Below are 14285 nucleotides of genomic sequence, written 5' to 3'. Positions count from 1 at the left end.
CGGCGTCCCCTTCCCCCGCAGCCGCTGCAGAGGGAGCGCCGCGCCGGGGCGGAGTGCGGGCTCGCGCGGCAAGTGCGCGCCGAGGTGAGTGCGGGCGGCGCGGGCGGCGGGAGGCCCCGGCTGCGGGCTGCGGGCTGCGGGACCACCTGCCGGGCCGCCGGGCGGGCGCGGGGAGCGGCCGGGCGAAGGGCGCGGGCGGGCGCGGCGGGACCGGGGCGCGGGGGCGGCGTGTCTGCGTCTCCGCGCCGGGGGCGGCCGTCAGGACCCCGTGTCCCGGTTTGAAATGCTGTGATTCTTGAACCCCACTCAGGTGACGAAATGGATTCAAGTGAACCGGAGACCCCGAAAGCGGAAGCGCAGGGCGAAGGCCGAGGCGTTTGCCAAGGTAGGGGCTCCCCGGGGCGCGCGGCGCGGGGCTCGGTCACCCGCGCGGCCCCGGACCTGGCGGCGACGGCGAGTGGCGCTCGGCTCGGAAAGTTGTGTTGTGGCGGACGGCGGGCTTACTGTGCGGGGCGCGGGGCGCCGGGCGGGGCGCGGGGCGGTGCAGCCGGTGGCACGCGGGGGACCGGGGGCAGCGCGGCAGGACGGCGGCGGCCTCACGGTGGTCGAGGATCAGCGCGTTCCTGACCTCGGTGGGGAGGGGCCGCCGGAACCTGAGAGGCGGCCGAGGAAGCCGCCCACGGCGTGCGCCGTCCGCGCCCCGCGCTCCCTCGCCGAGACGGCACGTTGGAGTCACCTAAGGCATGGCGAGAGGGAGAAAGGTGGATTGCTTAAGGCACTAGGAGGCATTTTACTGACTGTAAAGCAAATGAAAAATGTATTTGCCTGAGTTCAGAATTCCGGTATGTTACTTTCCAGAAGTTTGGGCTGCTCGTCTTATTTCATATGACAGCTCCGTATGTCGTTGTAGTCAATATCAAGGTAAGTAGCCCGTTGTTTTCCAAGTGACTTGCGGACAACTCTTAAAAGTGAATGATTTTTTGACGCATGTTACAGCAGATAAGATTTTTGTTGCTTTTGCTTAATTACATCTCACTGTTTTTTTGATTCTTGATACCACCAAGGGATTAAAATAGCGGTGTGTTGTTTTTCTGCTGCTAGAATGTATGATGAATCACTCCTGATTCTGAAGCCAAATTCTTGCCGATAGCGTTGCTGCCAACTTCTGTGCTGTGTTGCCTTAGTATGGGCATTGCAGCGTCCGAGAATGTGCACAAAGCGCATCAGAATAGAGGTGATCCCAGAACTGCAGCGTGCGCTTCGGGATGCCGGAGGGCAGCTTCTCAGAGAGCTGGGAAAGGAACCAGCCTGCAGACGTAGTTGTTCGTAGCTAGACATGGAAAAAGTTGTCATTTGGAATACACTTGAGTTTTCTGACCATACCTCAGCATGGTACGGGAAGTTGTGTTTAACGTTAATGGTTTAGGTGTGTGTGTGTTTTTTTTTTTTTTTAATGTTGTGAGGTGATGAATGAGATCATAAAATATCGAAAGAAGGAAAAGAATTATGGCTTGCTTGGTTTTTTTTTTTTTTTTTTTTAAATGTGTCGTAGCTGTTACTTTATTTATTTTATTTTTTTGAGACAGAATCTTGTTCTGTCACCCAGGCTGGAGTACAGTGGTGCGACCTCGGCTCACCTCCGCCTCCAGGGTTCAAGTGATCCTCCTGCCTCAGCCTCCCGAGTAGTTGGGACTACAGGCACATGTACCACGCCTGGCTAGTTTTTTCTGTTTTTAGTTAAGGTTTTCACTGTATTAGCCAAGATGGTCTCAATCTGATTTCGTGATCTGCCTGCCTTGGCTTCCCAAAGTGCTGGGATTACAGGCATGAGCCACCGCACACGGCCAGCCAAAAATAAGATTATCAAGATGCACAATGTCCTGTAGAAAGGAAGGGGAAGCCATTATCTTTGTGAATTACTAGATGTTGTCACTACCAAAATCTAACCTAGAAGTAATCATATTTGTGACACCTGTGACCTGACCACTGGGTCTTCTGAGAATGGGGGTGCGGAGTTAGAGGGGGACTGAGAATGAAGTTCTTTGCCCAACCATTTCCCCTTGATACAAGCTCCTGTGTTAGAACTTAGGGGGAAGATGTGCCTCTGACTTTTTTCCTTGGAAAATGTGGGCAGCAATTTTAAAAAGAACATGAAAATGGAGTAGGTTGAAACCAACATTCAGAACTTCCTTTCATGGATTGAACTTAAAGCTGACGAGGTTTGAGGGTGGAGGTGAGGAAGGGCTAGAAAATTTCAGAGACATGTCAGAGAATATGAACTGTCAGTGTTTCCAGTGTTGCTCTTGGCTCTGCACAGCACTTCCAAGCCCTTTTGCCCACTGTTTTGCCTCTGCCACACCTAGGAGATTTCTGGAGCTCGCTGAGGCAAAGGGCCTTTCCCCTATTCTGAAATAGAGATTGAATTCTGTGATCATGAGTGTTCATTCCGAGGTCCATGTGTTAACCTTTTTTTTAGGATTTGAACTTGTTACTAGTGGGAGCCTGTGTAGTTCACTTACTGTTGAGTCTAATACGTTATTGTTTAAAACGTCTGCCATGTCACAAGTAGAAGCAAATTATTCAATTTCTCTTTTTTCCTACATCCACTGTTTTTCTTCTATGTTGAAATAAAACTGTGGTATTTTCTGATTTTATTCGTTTTGTGTTAGTGTAAAATAAAATGAATCTTAGTCATTTCTGGTAGGTGCCCATTTGAAACGTTGCAGTTGCTTTTATTTGTCTATTTCGTTTCCTTGCTCCTGTTCTTCCACTCCACACTGCCCTTGCCTCCAGACCCCAAGGATCTGTCTACACCTGCAGGCCTCTCTCAGGATTCAGCCTAGATGAGTAAATTTGGTTAAGTCGTCTGTACTAACTGTGCTGGGGGTCGTAACATTTTTCCTTCAGTAGGAGGGTGCAGCTTTTTTCCTGCCGTGTGGAAAGCAGAACCTTCTGACCTCCCGGAGAAAGGAAAACAGTGCTGTAGTGAGAGGCTGGACTCTGACCACAGGCGCTGGGCGAGGAGCTGCACAGTAGATCAGCATCTTCCGGGGATGTTTGCTTTCCCCTTAAAGAAAATCTCGAAGGTGCTGAGTGGTAGGCACAGTCTGATGTAATCTGAAATACTAGTTGAGTTTTTCAGTGAACTCTCAAGGGGAAGCCAGACAAACTCACCCTGTGCTCAGCTGCGGGTTAAAATAACGAATAGTGAAATAAAGTAAATTAGGGACTGAGATGTACCATGCAGATAAAGGGATTCAAAGTGCTCTCTTGGCCTTTCCCTGCCTTCTGCTTCCAGTCATCCCACCCACCAGAGAGTTGTGCCATCTTTCTGTGTTATCCTAACAGGCTTCATTTCTTATCTCCCTGAAGAGGCATCATTCTCTCTCATGCATCTTTTTGTATTTTCTGTGACATTTATTTCCATTTTATTTTAGTTTCATATTTTAGTTCTTTTTCTCCTGGTATGACTGAATTCTTTTATATTGTTTTTTGTTTTGTTTTTCATTTAAAATGACAAAACTCACCTCTCCTCTACTCCGGTCCTCAGGTTTTTTTTTTCTTCCATTCTGATGCTGTTCTATTTTTTATTATTTCAAGTTCCTCTCATTTAGTTTAAATAAATTTTGCAACAGAAAAACATGGGAAATACGAATAACTAACAAAGAACAATTAGGGTGATTGGATCAGCCAGCTCTGCAAAGGACAGAATGAACAGTTGTGATTGCAACAGTGAATTTTATATGGGTTTTTAAATTAATAGATTTTACTAAATGGATGTTGGTTTTGGAAGAGGAACACGCTTTTTTTTTTTTTTTTAACCTTTTTTAGCTGTTTCAAAGATAAATAAAAATTATGTGCCATCACAGATTAAGGAATGTTTATGTATACACACACACGTAAAATAATACAAAGTTTTAGTAATTTTATCAATATTCTAAGGATAGAATATATAGTAGAATAGTGTTTTATGAAATAATACACGTTAGGAAAATATATGACTGCGATACGATTTCTTCAGAGGAAGAAAATTTCAATTTTCAGATTCAGAGGAAGCACCCTTCCTAGTCTATACATACAGTAAGCAGAGAATGAGTTTTACAACGAACATTTCATGTCTTCAGTAAATGTGTGTGATGATGGCAGAAGTATTCATTGGCTCACCTGCAAATCATTGAAAATTCAGCTGTGGTAACGCTGGCTACTACAGGCACTAGTGTTTCCAAGCGAGTGATCTCCGCTGGGGTGAAATCGTCAGTCCTCTGTTAGGATTAGTCACAATCAACACAGTGCAAATGGTTTCCAACAACAGCGCACTTCAAGGTTACTTTCATTATTCTTTTCTGCCAGAACCCAAAAAACAGTACTCTTGAGCTACTCAGAATTCAAATTGTTGAAAATTTCCTGAAATTTACCTTCACATATTCAGAGTGAAACAAAGATCTAGAAGGATGATTGTGAAAAGTATGGAGTTTATAGTATCTGGTGGCCATTTTCATTGAGGCCAAATGATAAATTCTGTTTTCCAAGTCTTTAAGGGGAAAAAAACCAAACTATTTTCCTTGTTACGATATATTCCTAAATTCTAGAGTGTTTTCACTCTACTTTTATTTCATTAGTTCCTTGTACGTACTTGACTCTGAACCCAAATCAATGATAATCTTAGTTTTAATAATAATTCACAGATTTAAAAAGTTGAATGTAAAATCCGGTTTGGTTTGTGGATTGTTTAAGCATTTATTGTTCCTTTTAGATTTTATGTATTGTAAGATAATACTTTTATTACAGTACTAATATTGAATTATTCAAAATGATAAAGGTAGGTACAAATTTCAAACTATTTAACAAAGTGTTTTACTGCTATGTTTGTCTTTTGTGACAAAGGTATATTTTATGTTCAGCTTATTAGTTCTGAAAACGAATATTAAGACTAATAAAAATTATTTGGCTCTTTCTTGTACTCAAAACAGCAGATGGTGACTGTGGTAGGCTTGACTCCAGAGCCATCAGCACACAAAGCTTAGCAACATGGCACAGAATGAACTTACGGAGTGCTGAGCTGAGGGTCCCTTCACTTTGTAGGAACTACTCCCCTTTCGGCAAAATAGTAGGCTTAGGCAGCCACTCTTAGGCAACTGAGGCAATGTTGCGGTTAAGTGCTTTCCCAGGCGCTGGTGCCCTTGCTCTGTGGGAATTCATAACTAGTCTACATTTATATAGCTGTAATCTCTTACAATAGCTTCATTGATACTTGATTTCCATAGAAAAGCTTTATGGATTCTTGTGAGACACAGCTCTTGAAGCACCAGCCCACCCATTTTCCCTCCCTTCATCCCTTCCTCCCTAAATAGCTTTGTATCCTGTGTTGTACTGATTGTGCCTTTGGATGACAACTTATTCGAGTGATGGGGGGAGGCAGAATAATTTATTAAAAGTAATTACAAAGAAACCAAACAAAAGGAGTAATTACAGTGCTGTTAATATGCAATTCGTTATTTTATTGCTGAAATACTGGGAACTCATTTGAGATTCTTGGTCCTATTTGTGGGTCTCTCCTTTTCCCTTGTAAACCCCTAATAAATACATAATGTATTAAATTCTCTGTACCCAGGTCTCATTTTAGATGAGGTTTCACAAGGTCTTGGCCTTGTTTGCTCTTTTTTTTTCAAGCTGTACCAAGAAATAATTGCTGATAACATGTATTTTTGGTAGCCTCAGGAAGGAAATCTGATCTGTATAATTTTATACTGTTAAATTTTCATCTGTTCCATATATTTACTTATTTTTCCAAATTTCCCTATCCATTGATTTATTCTTTTAAGACTCTGCAGTTTTGCTGGGCATGGTGGCTCATGCCTGTGATCCGAGCACTTTGGGAGGCTGAGGCGGGAGGATCATGCCAGGAGTTTGAGACCAGCCTTGGGCAACACAGAGAGACCCCATCACTACAAAGCATAAAAAAATTAAAATGAGGTATGATGGTACATCCCTGTAGTCCCAGCTACTCGGGAGGGTGAGGCAGTAGGATCTCTTGAGCTTACAAGTTAGAGGTTATAGTGAACTATAATCCTGCCACTGCACACCAGCCTGGGTGACAGCAAGACCCAAACTTAAAAAAAAAAAAAGAGCCAGGCGCAGTGGCTCAAGCCTGTAATCCCAGCACTTTGGGAGGCCGAGGCGGGTGGATCACGAGGTCAAGAGATCAAGGCCATCCTAGTCAATATGGTGAAACCCCGTCTCTACTAAAAATACAAAAAATCAGCTGGACATGGTGGCGCGTGCCTGTAATCCGAGCTACTCAGGAGGCTGAGACAGGAGAATTGCCTGAACCCAGGAGGCGGAGGTTGCGATGAGCGGAGATCGCGCCATTGCACTCCAGCCTGAGTAACGAGAGCAAAACTCCGTCTCAAAAAAAAAAAAAAAAAAAAAAGAAAAAAGAAGCAATCTATAGTTTAAAAAAAAGTTCCAAGAATTCTGTGTATTAAAATTCCTTCCTATTTTTAACTAGCCTAACAGGAAAAGTTAAAGTATCATCATCCACTTACTCTCATGCACTTAGTTACGTATTTTAAAAAGAATATTTGAATGGAACTATTCATATCATAATAGCTAACATTTCCCGTGTGTCATGCACTGTTCTAAATCCTTTACATGTAGCAGCTTATATAAATGTACCATTACAGTAGTATCACAACCAGCAATATGGCATTAGGATGTTGTAGAGTGCATCAAATACTTTCTGAAAGGGGTGAGGTGTAAAGAAGTCAAAAAATTGCTGTAAAAAAGAATGCTTTGGGCAAGATTTGAAAATTCTCTTTAGTGCAGGCTATGGACAATCCTAGACCACCAGCATAAAGCATACATATCTAATTCAGGAAAATCCCAGCCCACATGTATTTTGAAAACACTTGGAGGTGTACTGATAATTACACTACTATCGATTTTAGCAAGTTTGATGCCCGCAGGCATCAACTCTTCTATGACACGAGAGATGAAAGCCATTTTTATATAAAATGTTAGAGTTTGGCTGGAAAAGTGAGGCAGGCAGAGAAAAATTTTGTGGCTTTTTAGTTACTTTTATAGGAAGTATTCGTTTCATTCTTGTGACTGAATGCTTGGCAGTCATTGTCATCATGGGCATTTTAAGGAGCTGCTGTTTTGTGCCTGGGTCTCATACGGCACTACTAAGGTGCATTTTTTGAGTAGCACCCACTGATGTCTGTGTGGGCCCCGGCCTGCCATTGTTTTTATCCATCTTCTGTTGGAGGAGGCTCACAGCAGTGTGGATCAAGTCTAGCCAATATACATTTCTTTCTGTTTCAGGGTCTGTGCCCGCAGAAGAGTCATACTTAAGCTTTTAATCTCTAACACTTAGAAAAGGACCTGGCCACGTGCAGCCTCAATAAGTCTTGGTTGAATGCATTAGCTGAATGAATCCCACAAATGGCGTTTATTTTATAAACTCATACCTTGCTATTGCATTAAATTTTTTTCTTCACTATTCAGGTTTTTATTTTGTTATTTAATGATAGAGGTTTTCATCAAAGTATCTTTGGTAGAGTTTCCTGGGTTTTTTTGGCGGGCGGGGGAGGGGTGGTGGTGTGGGGAGGCGGTAGTGATCTCTCTTAAAGAGAGCTTGCCTTCCTGAAGACCCGACGCTGGTCCCAGCTGCAGCAGCTGACCGTGTGCCCCTTGAGTCTGTCACGTGACCTTTGCGTTCCTCTGAAAAGCCTTTTACTCAGTGGCCGTCTAGGTCCATTTGTCGTAATTGATAAAATCGATACGTTTGATTTCAAGTTTTCCCCATAGTTTTATGATTTTTTTTAAAAAAAGTATCGTCCTTTTTGGTGTTTAGGAAGGCTTCTGTTTTTGTTATAATGGTTACTTTTGATGTTATACTTTTTTTTCTGTTCTTGTGTATTGATTCCCTGTTGTGAGTGATAAATTAGTCATTTACCTTTTCTTCCCCTCCCCTCTTTATTTTCCATCATGTGACTTGAAATACTATCCATTTTTTAATTTCCTCTAAATAAATACTGGTAAGGCAGTCAGCCAGAGGATTGTATTTTCCATCTAATCTCCTCATTACTCCCTTCTTGATGACTGGACTGTGTCTGCGATGTCAGAGCATCTAGGCATTATATACTATGCTGCACCCTTTATAAAGTGACTTAGTTTTAATTCTGCAGGTTATGTTTAATGTTTTCATCGTCTGCTTTTAGGTTAATGTCTGTTCAGTCAATTCTGAAGCTCATTTTCTAGTAGATTTCTCAGGAAGAGCTTAGGGTAGCTGTAGTCCCTGATTTTTTGCATGTTTTAAGTTGGTGCTGTTTATACCTGAAGGTCATGTCAGCTAAACAAGAAACCCTTGGTTCATATTTTTAATGTTAAGAAATCTGTTCCTTCCTTGTCATCCTGCCTAAAGTCTGATCCTGATCTCATTTCTTTCCCGTGGGTTGACCTGTTCATTTTTCCTGGACATCCAGACTTTTTCTATACGTTCCAGTAATTTTAGTTTAATATATGTCTCATTGTGGGTTACTTTTCCCAGTTGTTACTTGGCTTTTGAGCTTTATTTTCCTTGCCTGTAAAATGAGAATAACTTTTTTTTTTTTTTTTTTTTTTTTGCTTGTTCAGAGTAGATATGAAGCCAAATAAGATATTGTAAGTGAAGTGCTTTAAATGTATTATTTTACTATCTTGTTATCCTTTAAAGTTTCTTGTTGTTAGGAACTTTGAAATTTAGACAGCCTGAGCAACATGATGAAAGCTTATCTCTACAAAATACAAAAATTATCTGAGTCTGGTGGCTCATTCCTATAATCTCAGCACTTTGGGAGACCAAGGTGGATGGGTGGCTTGAGCCCAGTAGTTCAAGACTTGCCTGGGCAACATAGCAAGATCCCATCTCAAAAAAAAAAAAAAATACGAAAAATTGGCTGGACGTGGTGGCACATGCCTGTGGTCCCAGCTCCTCCAGACGCTGAGGTGGGAGGGTCCCTTGAGCCCAGGAAGCAGATGTTACTGTGAGCCTAGATCGTGCCACTGCCTTTCAGCCTGGGTGACAGAACAAGATCCTGTTTCCAAAAAAGAAAAGAAAAGAAAACAAAAGAGTACTTCATTCTATGAATGTATGGACTTGAGTTGATGTTCTGTTTGTGAGAAGTAGACAGTGGCTACCCAGGGAGTCTTCTGTGTCCTGATAGTAAGTAACCTTACCCTGACTCCGTGTGGAAAGCAGGCTCTCGGCATCCACTCATGGAGGACGACCACTGGGTTAAAGGAAGTGGTGCTTTCTGAAGTATCTCATCTAGAACACTTTATTGATCATACTCTTCCCTGTCATGTTAGCTCCCCATTCAGAACTCTGGGTTTACATGATTTCAGTTTATATGAGCATAGAGAAACACTTAGAAAAATTACTCTATTTTCAGTTAATGAGGATTGCTGAAAGCCTAAGTCAGCCTGATCAACTAGTACATTTTCTTGAATTTACTATACACAAGGCCCCACGTCAGAAGCTGCTGGAAAATACCAAAGAGACATCAGAGATGTCATTTCTGGCCATGGGGAGATAAAACACATAGCATATCAAAGGTCACTTACAAAGCAGTCTGTGATAAATAAGTCCACACCAGCATAGCACAAACTAAAGACGTGAGTATATGATGCATTTTTACCTGAGGCTACCCTGGGCTAGAGTTTCCATGCCTGGTCTTTGTTTTGATAAAGCAACACTTGACACATGTAGGCTGGAAGTTATGGTGGGAAATTGGGTAATTGAATTAGCTGAATCCATTTTAGTGCTTTTACCTGGTTTGTATGCACATATAAGGGTTTAATTAATGTTTATAGTGTCTTTATTTGAATATGTGATTTTAAAAATCATCCATGTTTCGCAAGTAAAGCTGGAACCTATTATAGAAGTTCTGCTGACACCTGTGAATCAAGATGATTTGGAAGCCCAAGGCTAGAAATGTAATACTATTGATTATTCTGTGCATAACACATTTCTTATTAAATTTTATACTTACTCAAACAGTTTACTAATTTTATTTTATATCCACAACGTACAAAACCTTGAGTCAGGAGTGGAGAATATCGAGATGAATAGAATAGTTTATAGTTAGATATAGAAAACTATGTAGGATAGAAGAGTTTATAGTTAGATATAGAAAACTATATTGAATAGAAGACAGAACTGAATCAGACCTGTATCAGAGGTGCAGGAAAGTGCAGTAGGTATTAGAGCAGTTTGGGTCTCTATAAGGGAAGTTATCACTTTGGGCTGTTTTCATTGTCTGTAGGCCCTCCTTCAGACTGATAGCAGGATACAAATATTTGTTCAATTTCATTCAACTCTTGTTTGTATAATTGAGGATACCATAATTTATATTCTCAAAATCCAGATCATCTTCATGAGCACATACTTATTATGAAAAAAAGTCTTTTTTTCTATTTTTAGTAGAGATGGAGTTTCACCATATTGGCCAGGCTGGTCTCAAACTCCTGACCTTAAGCTTGGCCTCCCAAAGTGCTAGGACTGCAGGTGGGAGCCACTGTGCCTAGCTCTGGAAATTGGTCTTGTATCTTTGGTTCATAACAGTGAAATCAGAGTGCCACAGCGAGTTTAGGCTACCTCTGGACTTGGTTCAGTCTATTTCGCTCTCACTCTGCTGTTTTTTTCCTTTTACTCAGCTTAAGTCCCCCCAACCCCCGACCTGTAAACATTTTATTTGAAGGCAGAATAAAATTTTTCAGAATTGGGAATGGTAATGTTAAGTTCTAGAGTTATTCAGTTTCCTTCTCTTGTGATTTTTTTTTTTTTTTTTTTTTAAACGGGAAACGGACTCTCACTCTGTTGCCCAGGTTAGAGTGCAGTAGCGTGATCTCGGCTCACTACAACCTCCGCCTCCCGGGTTCAAGCTATTTTCCCTGCCTCAACCTCCCAAGTAGCTGGAATTACAGGCACACAGCACCACACCCAGCTAATCTTTGTATTTTTAGTAGAGATGGGGTTTCACCATGTTGGTCAGGCTGGTCTTGAACTCCTGACCTCTGGTGATCTACCCACCTTGGCTTCCCCAAGTGCTGGGATTACAGGTGTGAGCCACTGCACCCATCCCTTTTGTGATTTGTGAATGTTAGGTTTTCATTCAAATAGCATGTCACATGTTTCCAGCACCACAGATTTCAGCATGACCTTTTTATCTTGAGATAGGGTCTCATTCTGTCACTCAGGCTTAAATGCAATGGCATGATTATGGCTCACTCTTCTGGACGCAAGTAAGTGATCCTCCTGCCTCAGCCTCCTGAGTAGTTGGGACTACAGGTGTGTACCACCATGTCAGCTTTTTTTTTTTTTTTTTTTTTTTTTTAAGGAGACAATATCTTGATAGTATTCAGGCTGGTCTTGAGCTACTGGCCCCAAGGAGTCCTTGTGCTTCAGCCACCCGAAGTGCTGGGATTACAGGCATAACCCACCACTCCCGACCCTGGCATTTCCTTAGATAATGTAACAGTAGTCATTTTATGTGGCCTCACTTGTAATTGCAGGTCATGAAGCTCATGCTATTAATTTTCTGTGGCATTTTTCTACCATTAGTTTGGTGTCCACGAAGAGAAAAAGGTATGAAGGTCATGAGACATTAAGCAGGAATGGCAGGAAGAATACAGGAGAAAAGCAGAATGTGCCTCTGGATTCTCGTCAGATACAACTGATTTTCTGTTGTTTTCTCCCTGACCATCACACATAGCTAAGTTTTAGTTTTCCGTGTGGAAGCTATACGGTCACGCATCGCTTAATCATGGGAAAATGCATCATGTGATTTCATCGTCATGAGAACATCCCAGAGTGTACTTAGACAAACCTGGATGGTAGAGCCTATTGCTTCTACACTACAGATTTGTACAGCGTATTACTGTAGTGAATACGGCAGGCAGTTGTAACGCAGTGGTAAGTATTTGTGTATTTAACATATCTAAACATAGGAAGAGGGACACTACAAATACAGTATTGTATTTTTCGGGGACCACTGTTGTGTATGTGACCCATCGTTGACCGAAATGTCATTATATAGTGTGTGACTATGCCTTCAATGTTTACTCCTGATGACAAAGATAAAGATTTCTGAGTGTCCCTATAGAAAATGAAGGTGGCGATTCTGAGACTGTCTCTTAAGATTTATTGAGTTATATGTCGTGTATATGTTACATGCCAGGAAGTTCACCCACAGTTTGTTGAGTTTCAGGAAACATTTATCATTGTGTACCTGTTACCACAATCCAGTTTTAGCACATTTCCATCACCCAGAAAGTTCTGTGTGTCCATTTGTAGTAAATCCTCCTCCTCCCTCCTATACTCCAGCAGTACTAGTCTGCTTTCTGCTTTATAGTTTACCTTTTCTAGAAATTTCATGTAATTTGAGTTATATACCATTCAGTCTTTTCGATCCGATTCTTTCATCTATTGTAATGTTTGCGGTTCAGTGGTGATGCATGTATCACTAATTCCTTTTTATTTTAAAGTAATACTGCATTGTATGAATAGACTACATTTTGTTGATCCACTTGCTGGTTATTAGATGTTTGGAAATTTTTTTTTGCCGCTTTTGGCTATTATGAATAATGCATCTATGAACACGGGCGTAACTGTCTTTATGTAGACATATGTTTTCTTTTCTCTTGGGCGGAGACTTAGGCCTTGAATGGCTTAGTTGTATGGCAGATATATGTTTAACTTTTTAAAAAGTTGCTAGGCTGTTTTCCAAGGTAGCTGTACCATTTACATTTCCATCAGCAGTGTTCAAGGTTTTTAGTTTCTCTGCCTCCTCTTTAGTGCCTGGTATTGTCAGACTTCTTTAGCCACTCTGATGGGTGCTCAGACATGCTTTTTTATACTTAACATTTTATTTCTTGAGAGTGTTTGAAAGTATTTAGATACCTTAGTGCTGCTCTTGTCTTCCATTTTACAGACCAGAAGGTATTGGCTCAGTAAATGGGAAGTCTGAGTGTCCCCCCCCGAGATTCTGAAATGAGTCACTGAGCCTAGACTCTTCACTCCTCGGTTGGAGTTGTAGCGACCTGCTTTTGTTATCTCAGCTCCTGTGACTCGGAATCCTCTCTGTCTTTGCAGCATTGTTAGGTGTGCCTTTCTTTTTATCCTTTCAAAACGATCTGCCCTTATCCTCTCTGGAATTGTGTCTGATGACATGCAGCTTGTTTTCTGCAGAAGCGTGCTGGTGTCGTGGAGAGATTTTCTCTGCTTCTTGGCTGCAGCACACAGGTGGGTGGTCAGACCTGGCTTCTGAGGCTGGCTCCACAGTGACTGAGCAACCGCATGTCATCCTGTGAAAGGACAGATACGTGCCTTGTCAGAGCCTTGTGGGTGTTAGTGAGGGGACTTCTCTAAGGCAGCTGGTAATCACTCAAAACTTAATGCATCTTAAGGTGCCTCTTCACAAAAGTCAGTGGAAGGCTGCCTACGTGATAGCATGTGGATAGCGATGCCATCCGTTTGTTTTTTTCTCCTCCATGACAGAGAAACAGGAAACATTGCTAAATTTATTTATAGACGTTAAAAAAAATCAGGCTTGCTTTCTTCCTGTAACTGTTCTTTGGCCAGCAGCAAGTACAGCAACAGTACTTTTATGAGTTGGTATGTTTTATTCCTGTCTTTTGGCTTTATTCAAGAAAAGGAATTGTGTTTCTCAGAGCAACTGTATTGATTCATTTGCCACTCTCTTTACTTTGTCCATTAGAGTAGAATAAGTTGTCCTTGTTCCTTTTCCAAATTGGAAGCTCCCTAAGTGGTATTGAGGCTGTTGATGAGATGTGTATTCTAGCAAAGGTCCATTTTACATAATCTATCATCATTTTTTTATACGTAATAAGTCCCTGATTTTGTTTCTTTTGTTCAAACAGTTTTGATTTGAAGTTCCTTTAAAGGCTGTTGGAGCTTTTGCAAATACCCAGCTAATGAAAGGCACTTAAGATTGGGCACATCCTGCATCATCACACCGCAGTTTTCTGTCTAAAGGAAGGTTCCAGCTACCTGTTATCCTTTTGCTAAAGAGTTTCAGTGTATTTCATGACCGAAGTGCACTCTAGTTTTCTGTGAAATGATTACTTCCTCTGAAATGATGCTTGGTCATGTTGAGTTTCTAAATGTTAAAGAGAACACAGTGTTTTTGACCTGTGGAAATCTCATCTTGGTACCATGGTGCTGCACAGACCATCAGAAAGATCTGAAAAGTTGAGGCAACTTGAGAAAATCACCACCAGCA

General features: G+C 41.7%; 1 protein-coding gene across 27 annotated transcripts in view; it reads left to right on the top strand.

The window, feature by feature from the left end:
* The window catches only part of AOPEP (aminopeptidase O (putative)), a 375128-nt gene that overhangs the window by 295627 nt on the left and 65216 nt on the right, over nt 1-14285 (top strand). For 25 of the 27 annotated variants that reach the window (XR_012516704.1, XR_012516705.1, XM_039474659.2 and 22 more), the window contains 2 exons: nt 22-84; nt 311-385. The exons of the other annotated variants lie outside the window; for them this stretch is intronic. Coding sequence is in view for 23 of the 25 variants with exons in the window: in XM_039474659.2 (XP_039330593.1) it covers nt 22-84; nt 311-385 (138 nt within the window). In the remaining 2 variants the exon portion in view is untranslated. The remainder of the gene's footprint in view (nt 1-21; nt 85-310; nt 386-14285) is intronic. 27 annotated transcript variants of the gene reach the window in all.

The sequence above is a fragment of the Saimiri boliviensis genome, chromosome 2, assembly GCF_048565385.1.
Source record: "Saimiri boliviensis isolate mSaiBol1 chromosome 2, mSaiBol1.pri, whole genome shotgun sequence".
NCBI lineage: Eukaryota > Metazoa > Chordata > Mammalia > Primates > Cebidae > Saimiri > Saimiri boliviensis.
The sequence above is the reverse complement of the archived record's forward strand: the minus strand, read 5'-3'. Positions and strand labels throughout refer to the sequence as shown.